We start from the raw sequence: 10,284 nt of genomic DNA on the forward strand, positions 1-10,284 counted from the left end.
AACTCAATATCATGTCTCTTCCCATCTCATGAGTTTTATATATTGTTACACCTTACTTGTAAGAGTTAAGAAGTTGTTCAAATTGACAGATAGATTTTGGGTTTCTGGCTCAACAAAACAGTGCAAAAATGTCTCACACACCAATGCCTTTATGGACGGCATCCTTGTCATGACATTCCCTGTGTCCTTCTTTATCCCCACATGTAGGGGGTTGGAGATTACGTCTCTCTTAACAGACTTAATTGAATCATGTCTTCCAGGGTGTTATGCAACACTCTCTACTGGGATGGTCACATGGCCAAAGGCTCACCTGTGTTTAGAGCGACCATCTGCTCTTTCTCAATCGAGATGCCCATTTTCTGCAGCATGCGTCCCATCTTCATCTCCATTTCAGATCAGTTCTTAATAACACGGCAATTCATCATTCATCAGCAAATATCCCCCACAGTTTAGCAGGGACTGAGAAGTAGAAGATGTGGGAGCATGAAGGCGGGAAATAATGCCAAGATGAAATAACACCAAGATGTGCAAACAAAGTGATTAATGCCGGACAGGCTGTGAACTGCCATGCTTATGTACTGAGCCTATTTCCTCTTTTCTTCCTGGTGAGACAGGTGCAACAGCTAATCACGCTGCCCCGTGTGTGTGGGCGAGCAGAGGTAAGCTGGGACTGCATCGCTCTCTCTCTCTCGCTCTGTTGACACCTCCGCAGATTCAGCGTGAAGCTGGGAGAGAGAGACAGAGAGAGAGCAACTCAGACATGCAGACTGCACGAACAGAAAGATGAGGACAGAGGGAGTGAGAGAGAAAGGAGCGAAAGAGGCTGAAGATATATTTGACCATGTGGGTGTGTGAAGTCTCGAGGCATGCATCATAATTGTGGCTTCTTCTTCTTCTTCTCGGAGCAGCTGGACAAGTCACTACATCAGCAAGACACCCGAGGTCTTTCAAAGTGTGCTGTGGTACTTTTAAGCAGTCAGAGCTGAAAGGAAACACAGCGACAAAATGGAAACCGATTTGTTTCTGCTGCCTCAAGGACTTCATTAAGTGAGAATCTGAAAACACTCAGAGACTTAAGTCATGTCAAATAATGATTTGTGGGAAATGATGATATATCTGCACTGTGAGTAACCCAGAATTCAAGTCAAGAATTCATCTGAGGTGAGTTTTACTTCTTTCTATGAAATGTGAAACCATAAGAAAGCACTGATTTACAGTTGGGGTTTTTTTGGTACAAGCTTTCTGTATCAAGATGACAGTTAATTTAAAGGTGCATGTTAATGCTTTGGTAAGGGCTGGGGAACGCATTATATTCATTAAATCAATCCAAGTGTGAATAATTATTGTGTATGTATGTGTGTGTGTGTGCAGAATGTTGTGTTGTTCTGTGCTTTTAGGTACTGAACTCGACTCCTGAAAAGCCCAGTATGCAATGTAACCAGCCCACGCTGCTTCCCATTTCCATGGAAACTATTGCCCAGTGCTGAAACCTGTGCTATTCTGTGGAGCGAGTGTGTGTATGTGTGTGTGTTTGAACAACATCACACAAGAGGCTTGTGGAATAAAAGCAGAAATTGCTGTTTTCACCATTTTTCTCATAATGAAGATGTAAGAGCAGCTGATGTGCTCATGTAACACCATGTGAAGTAGACCTGAATGGATGAAATGACTTGTTGCTTATTTAGCTCTAACTGTGTCTCTCTTTTCCCTGTTTGTCACCAAGATGGCCGTCAGCCCTTTTGTCATCTGCCTCCTGACTTTGATCAGTTGCAGCTCGTCTCAGCCCACTCCCCCACCTCCCCGAGGATGCAGCGTGGGCGTGGAAGCCCCCTACAGAGTGCTGTGTGACCTAGAGGCGGTCTGGGGTGTCGTCCTTGAGGCCGTGGCCTGCAGTGGCGGCCTCACCTCTTTGGTTCTTGCAGTGTTGCTCATCGTCAAGCTGCGTGGGGTTTCTGACCCAGCCAGGCGCTCTGGCCTCGGCCCTCTGCTCCTGCTCCTGGGGACCCTCCTCGGGATCTTCACCATCTCGCTGGCTTTCTTGGTAGGGAAGACCCAGGTGCTCTGTGTGGTGCGCAGGGCCTTTTGGGGACCCCTCTTTGCCCTCTGCTTCTCCTGCTTACTAGTGCAAGGTGTGAGACTCAGGAGGCTGGTGGCTGGGAAGTCAAGCCCCACTGGGAGCACGCTGGCAGCGCTGGGACTGGCATTGGCTTTGGTTCAGGGGATAATCTCTGCTGAATGGGTTCTGTTGACTGTCGTGAGAGAGGGTCACCCAGCATGCGAGTATCCTCCCTTAGACTTTGCTCTGATGTGCAGCTACACTCTGGGCCTGCTCCTCATAGCCATGGGTCTCTCTCTCGGAGTGGTGCTCTGCGGAGGAGAGTTCGGAGAAGATGGAGGAGATGGCAGAGAAGAAGACAGAGAAGGAGAGACTGAAAAGCGACGATGGAAGTGTAATGCCGTCTGGGTCTTTCTGTCCAGTTTGGCGTCCGCATTGCTTTGGGTGGCCTGGCTGGGGTTTTATCTTTACGGCAACCAGGCGTTGAGAGGGAAAGGGAGCAGGGAGAGAGGAGGAAACAAGGATGCAAAAGTATTGGATGAGCCTGCACTGGCTGTGGCCTTGGTGATCCAGGGCTGGATCCTGCTGCTGTTCCACGCTATCCCAGAGTCCCACCTGTGTCTCCAAAATCCAACACAATCTGACACGCAAGATTTCTTCGACATTGGCCGCGCGTCACCTGCTCCTCATTTCGGAGATGATCACCCCGCACATTCTCACCAGTCTTTTCAAGAAAACCAGGCCTTCTCAATGGAGGAGCACAGTGCAAGTAAGCCCGATGTGTGCTTGTGGTTCTGTTTGTCATGTCAGTGGCCAGTGGTCATGCTCCCCAGGGAATTTCCAGCATATCTTAGATGTGTACCTGCTGCCACTTGTGTAATTGAATAAGTGAATCATAAACAGATTTCTACAGAGCTCGGTGGAAGTAATGGAATCATTCAAATAATGAATGCATTTAATTAATAAAAAAATATCTGAAAGAAGTTTTACAGTAAGCTATGAAACCACTGAGTCTAGGCAATCTAAAGAAAAGTGAACACAGTGAAAACAGTCACCCAATGCAGCTTCTCTATAAAATAGCAAGAGTAAGTAATTTTGAAAAGGTATGACATTTTCAGACAATTATATGATCAAACCTATAGCATCGGTAGATTGACAATTGGGTGGGGTCAACAGTTTTCCTTGCAGAATGTGAAAACCAAACATTAAAAGCTAAGTGGATAAAATTAATTATATCCAGTTCAACACCTCTAGCAATTATTGGTCCAAACTGCCTAAAAATAGACCTTACACAACAAGTGCAAACCAACACAATGGACTTCTAAAAATAACACTCATCCTCACAGGGAGGAAGATGTTAACACCAAGTAGCATTTCCAACAGCGTGGTTCCCGCTAGCAATAAATAAATGGAGCAGCAATTTAATCTACCAGTTTTTAATGGAGAATATCAAATTAAGAAGGAAAACAACATCGATCTTTACTTATTTTCAAGTTTGTGTTCAAGAAACGCAGCAGCAATGCATTCATAATCTTCATTACACTATATTAATGTACATGAACCTAAAACATTCGCCTGAAAAATGTCTTTCTCTTTCCATTTAAACATTTCTGTCATAAATTCATAGAAGCAGGGAGATTATGGTGTATTTGTCACATTAGCATGTATTTAACATCAGTTCTGCCTGATTACATTTCAATTTTTTAAGAAAAAAAACAGCAGGAGCATATTGTAGTCAAACATTTATTTTTATTAGTAATCGCTCCAAGTTTTAAATGCTAATCATTAATGTAATTAAAATAAAGATGCTACCACAAGCTGCTTTACAAACTATTTCTACAACTAAGAGGGGGAGTTTTATGAATAAGAAATTTGTTAATTTGTTTCAGGTGTGTTAGACCACAAATGCATTCAAAAGTTAAATCACCTGAGGACTGAAGTTTCACACCTCTGAGGTGGAAAAAGGTTCATGCATGTGAAATGTCAGCTCTGCTGCTCGTGTTCAACACAATAATAAACAGATTGTTTTGTATATTGTATATTATATTTGTGAAGTCAATATAACTTATCTAATTGTATAAAGTTTAGATCATAGGTGTGTCTTGTTTTGATCTTAAATTAACAGTTCAAGAAAATCAATAAAGCTGGCAGCCAAAGAAGAGACTCCTCCTATGTTTAAACTTAGCAAGTCATTATGAATTATTAGCCATCAATAATGTAATAATCTTACTGTTGTGCCACCTAGTGGACAGGCAGTGCTATTTTTATATGTCAGTTCAACAATTAGGTAAAATCTTGAAAGGCAAAACTACAGTAAGTTCACAACTCTTCCAGGGGAAAACCATGACCAAAGCCACAATGTTGTTTGACGTTTCACATTTGGCAGAAAATTTTTTAAAATCTAGTTTAAAAACAAAAACAAATGATGTACGCCCTGCTAATGACAAATAGTGAAATTATACCTATAAAGCCACCTTCAGACATTTATCAAAAATCAATTGGGAATCTCTGAAGGAATTTATCTACTTACTTTGGACCAGCTTGGATTGGATTATGAAACTGACATCACTGTCAGGGCCTATGTTGTTTTGGGATTTGATTTATTGATTCTAGTTTTATTATTATTCTGTGCTCCTTAGTCTCTTTCTTTAATTACATCAGCCTGGTTTCTGTTTTATCAAACAGAAACAGTTTAAATACCGTGAGCATTCAGCCTCACAGTATTTAAACACATCTCCTGCTTCGATTCCTTGCTGATTCCTCCCATTATATCCCGTTGCTTCCCTGTTCATCTTGCTGGGTTTCTTTTTTTGTTTGTTTGTTCCTGGCTCCTCTGTTTTTTGTTCTACCCTGGGTCCCTGTGTTCTCCATAATGCTTTTTTGTTCCTAGTTCCTGTGTTTTATGTTCAACCCTGGCTGCCTGTAAGTTTTTTTATCATCGTTTTTTTTCATTAAATATTCATCACTTCAAACTACCCACTGTCTCTGCCTTACTGCATTTGGGTCCACCATCAACACACATTATGACAATCACTTATTTTACTGCAAATATAAACATCTACGAGTATAAATTGATGTGAAAGCCTCCTTCATACATATTTATAATATATTTATTGTAAATGTGTGAATACAGGGAATGTGGAATATATAAATGGATTGTCCCCCAATCTGGTACATTTACATAATTTAGACGGCATCCAAGTTTTCAATAATGGTGCAAAAAAAAAAAGCCCACACATTTCAATCTGAGTCACATCAAGGTTTGAATATCTCCTTTGTTGTGGCTTTGTGTAAATCAAACCGCCCATCTTGTGAAACCGCTTATTTTGCCAGGGTCGTTGGGGAAGGAGGTGTGGCTGGGGCTGCAAGGATAAGTACCTGCTGCACAAAACAAAAAACCCAATTAAGTCTCATGAAATGTCTGAATATCCACCAGCCTTTACAAGACGGAAATTTGTGAGTCATTCCTTTTCAACTAATCGCTACATTTTTCTGAACCCAGCTGCACATATCAGGAGTTGATCTTTGATAAGACATAATGTAGACTGCAAAGTTGACATGCATTCTGCAGGAAGCTGCTGGCATACAGTGATATTTAGGAATCAGAGTTAATTACAGGGGCAACATACAACCAAGTGCCTGATAGAGTTAAAAGGTGATGCAGCACATTTTAAAATATAGAAATGTTTTACTCTCAGCAGAATCCTTTCTTTTTAATTTGTTCCAAAGTTTAAAGTCTCCTTTACATATCTTAAAAAATAAGATGTAAAACTGGAGTTTTACTTCCTTTCATTATTGATTAAGCTTCTTAAAATAAAAAAACAGCACAGTTTAGATGTGTACAAATTGTATATAATTTTCATTTCTATCTTTGTGATAACAGATCCGAAACTCAAGCCAGGTATGTTTTATGGTGCTGTTCCAACTCCGCTGAAAACACTTTTCTTTTGTTACAGTAATGACATAAAATATCAACGTTGCCTTGGAGACCGCTGTATCTGTAGGCTTTGCCAGTGAGCAGCCGTTCCAGACGGAGAGTGAATTGATAAAACAGAAAAACATACAAGACTTTAGAGGGGCTCCAAATTACCTACTGCAAAACGGATTCAGCAGCAACCATCTGTTTGTTTCCTCTCAACCGTCTCTTCTGTATCGTTTCAGTACTGCTGAATTTCTGAAGAAGCTGTTTCTCACGCACAGTTATTCTTAAAGCAGCACAGTGATTCAGAAACAGGGGCTGAAACAATGGCCGCTTAGGCTGCATGCCATCTAGCAGGCAGTCGTTTTAAAAAGTGATATTGTGCTTTCTTACTGATGTGCTTAAATGTAAAATGTGTTGAAAAGTTCATTTTGATGATACAGCCCAGAGTCACGCGGCTGCTTTGAAGAACAAATGCAGAAAAACCCAGGTCATAAAGGCAAAGTGAATCTTTGTGTTCACATGATTCATCATTTTGACCAGTTTAACAGTAAAATTAGCAAAGACTGCAGCTAATATGTTAAATTTTCTTTTTCTTTTGTTTGTTATAATTTTTTATTGGAAAAAGCATAAACTAGCCACTATAGCTATGCTAATGGGTATCTAGTTAAATGACGCTTGTTCTGGTTAGTCATCCCTGTTGTTGGTATTGCCAGTACATGTTAAGGAAAGTGTTACTTAGTCAGTAAAAAAAATAAATAAATAAAAATGCAAAAGGGCAAGAAAAAAAAGGCTGTTAGCAGAGGCAAATGAGAAAATAAAATGGCTTCCTACATGATCTATGGTCCTCAGCTGACTCATCCACCCTAAGGAAAGCTTCATGTGAAAATTGTTTTTTCTTTTTTTGTGGTCCTCGCAGGGTAATGGTCAACATTTCATTACGACACAAATTATGAAGGAAGATTTTTGAAATGTCTGCATTCCAAGACTTTTATTCAGTCCTTTTTGATTTTCCTGCACGTAGTAAAATTTAGAAAGACATTTGCGGTTACGGTTATGAATTTGGTTTTCATAACCACAAGTTATGAAAACTTATGGTTTCATAAGTTTTATGTAGGAAAAAACTTAATTTGGAAAATCGGTGACTGTTACTTGAGCATTTTATTCCATTTATTCACCCATTTAAAACCAAGGGTGTTCACGAAGAGTCATGCCTTACACGTACGACTCAAATACATCCTGCTGTTCAGGTGTGTTTGAGGGGATTTTAGAAACATAACATGTAGACTCTGCCACACTGATAATTTTTTTTTTTGCATGTTTTGCATCGACTGTTCTTGCAGCTGTCCGAAGTGGAACGTACCACAGCAGCCATGGCAGCATGCGCCCAGGCATCGCCTTCAGAGGCCATGTCTACCAACCGACTGAGATGGCTTTGGTCATGAACGGCAGCGGTACTGTAAGTATCGACAGGCACACACACTCTACATCCTTAAATCTGTAAATATGTTCCTAAATATTCCTGTATCTCTTGCAGATGCCCACAGCTCCCATTAACTACACTGGGAGGCGCTTATGGTAACACAACACAGGATTACAGTCAAGCCACTTTTGTGATGCTGAAGAGTTTCCCGTTACCTAAGAAGAAGAAAAAGTATTTTAATGTGTTTGTGTTTCTGCACACATGTTTTAATATTATATTTAAAAGCCAACTGCAAATAGTATTTCAGACTAACTTTTTAGCTTATTTTACAGATCGATTTGACAGCACCACATAAGACAAGGATGGAGCATAGTGGCCATATTTACACTGAGGAATACATAAATATGAGGAACAAGATTTATTTGAATGAGAATTACCGAACATGTTGAATTTGAACATGTGAAAGTCAACCTTAATGTGCTGAAGTAAACATCCCATCTAAGCACCTCGACACCAGTGCCATGGCATCTGGTCTCTGTTAATAAGAGTTAATAAGTGTCTGTTAATAAGTGACGCTTACTTCAATAAACTGCACTTTTGTCAAACTCAGCCTTTTAGGACTTTAATGTAAATGACAAGCAGATGCCTACAAAGCTTGCTTAACCTCTGTGTTGTGTTTCAGGGTTCTTCTTTCTTAGTGACCTTCTGACTCGCTGGGACACTTTGGCACACTTATTTGAAAACGTTGGATTATCAGGTGCTGTTAAGGGGTAAAGAAATGTCCCAACTTAGTAGTTACAGTATATTTTAAGTGTTATGCTTTAAGGAAGCATATAATAAAAGCCATTTGATACTGCAATACCTAACCTGCACAGACAGTCATCAGTACAGAGATCATGGTGAAATTGTGAGATTAAAGATTGTTTAAGTTGCACGTGAAAGCACAATGTGGGGGGAACAGTATTTTATCTAAATGTTTGCATTTTATGGATGTTTTTTTTTAAGTATTTTTTATTTATACAAACATTTATATGTACTGTATGTATATATATATAGCAAAGGGAGTTACTTGTTACAATGTTTTTATAGTCAATTTATCATCATAGTTAAAGAATTAATCAAATCAGTCATGTCTATTTAAAACCAACATAAACTGGATGCTGCCTTATTCAAGAAAAATGACACTAATTGCACATTTTCTCATGACTCCAGAGTATCTCATAAACAAATTAGTATTGATCAAAACGAACCTAAAGAGCATGCTAGACTTTTTTTATTGCCAAATTTGGGGGATTTGTGGTCTGCAATTTTACTAAAGAAAAAAGAAAAAGAAAAAAAAGAGGTGGTTACATTTTCTACATTTCCTCTGTTTAATATTAAAGATGTCAACGCTTAGAACAACCCCAAATACTCCACTGTGTTGTCCTGGTAGTCATGCATGTATCCATGCTTCTTTATTTTACTGTTCGATTATTATTATCACAAGTTACACCAGTCAAATTGGAAGACTCTTACATGCTAATCTTATTAATAGATGGATCTTGATGAAATGTTTGTAATGTCAAGAAATTATTTGCAGCAGCTGTTCCAGTACAACACTGAAAATGACATATTATGTGCTTTCACTGCTCATAGACGGTATGTTTTTGGTAATTAGAAACTTTATGGCTTTATACAGCGAATGAAAACCCAAAAATCCAGTTTCAGAAATCTGAACATTGCATAAGACCAATAAAAGAAGCATTTTAATATAAAAAACATATAACCTACTGAAAGCTACTGGACAGTTTGTCCTCTCAGTATTTAGCATGAATCACTGCGTCAGTACAACACGGCATGGAGGAGACTGGCCTGCAGCTCTGCTTCAGCAGTGAAGGAAGTCCTGCTTGCTCTAATAGAGTCACTTCGCTCTTTTGCATTGTTGGCTGTGGTGTCTCTTAACTTCATGTATACCGTCAGTACAGATAACTGGAAAGGTTCAATAAACAATTCGGCATATCTTTATTCTTTATTTTAACTGCTGGGAAATACAAAGATAATGTTTATTGATCCCAAACTGAATTTATAAAAAAAAAAACAAAAAAAAACCTTATGTATGTTGCTTCTATTACAGTCTTATTGCTTTGATAGCTCTAGTCCGAAACAGCTTTTCAAAACCGGTAATTCAAAACACCATTTTGTGTACGTATGAGTAAACGTTTTTCAGCTTCATCTCCTGAGCGACAGTGAATTCAAGCTGAGACAGTATATCCAGTTAATGCGTTGTGTATGTGACTGTGACCAGTCCTTTTTGCTGTAACTCCAATCAAAAATAAGTTAACTTGTCAATGGCTTTGTTTTTGTGTGCAGGTGAGTGCTTGTACATTGTTCAATGAAAATATGGGATCAATATGAAAAACTCTGTCTAACCTGATTTTTAACTTTTACTGTAAAGAAAGAATGCTTTTCAGATGGATTTATAAGAACAATACTGTCACTGTTTTCTGGCAGCGTTAAAATGAATGTTTGTAACGTGACTTGCACTAAGTGGCTATTACATCCTTTGCACAGTTTACTGTCTGGTTTGTCTTTCCTTCTCCTTCAGGATCTGTTGCTTTTAATATCAGGTGTCAACAAAATCGTTTCCACACAGCACCGATTTCCACAAATACAGAAAATCTCAGAAAAGGGGCTACCATAAGAAATGTGCAAATTATTTAACAGTTTGCGCTCTTAAAATGACTAAACAGAAATCCTAACTGTATCGATGACATAAACGTTTCAAAGTAATTGAAATATTTTTGTGACACTAAGTAGATTTTGCAATATCAACAGTCAGAAAAAAAAAGCTGCAGGCTAACTAGCTACTGTTTAGCCCACTTCAAAATCAACTGAAAGCACAATGAT

General features: G+C 39.1%; 1 protein-coding gene across 1 annotated transcript; it reads left to right on the plus strand.

The window, feature by feature from the left end:
* Positions 1–93: 93 nt before the first annotated feature.
* Positions 94–9,950, plus strand: gprc5bb (G protein-coupled receptor, class C, group 5, member Bb). The gene is made up of 4 exons (XM_032564055.1): positions 94–1,161; positions 1,724–2,825; positions 7,319–7,434; positions 7,513–9,950. Exons 2-4 carry the CDS (start codon positions 1,724–1,726, stop codon positions 7,555–7,557), a joined length of 1,263 nt encoding a protein of 420 aa, XP_032419946.1. The 5' UTR covers positions 94–1,161; the 3' UTR covers positions 7,558–9,950.
* The last annotated feature ends 334 nt before the right edge of the window (positions 9,951–10,284 follow it).

The sequence above is a fragment of the Xiphophorus hellerii genome, chromosome 5 (genome assembly GCF_003331165.1).
Source record: "Xiphophorus hellerii strain 12219 chromosome 5, Xiphophorus_hellerii-4.1, whole genome shotgun sequence".
NCBI lineage: Eukaryota > Metazoa > Chordata > Actinopteri > Cyprinodontiformes > Poeciliidae > Xiphophorus > Xiphophorus hellerii.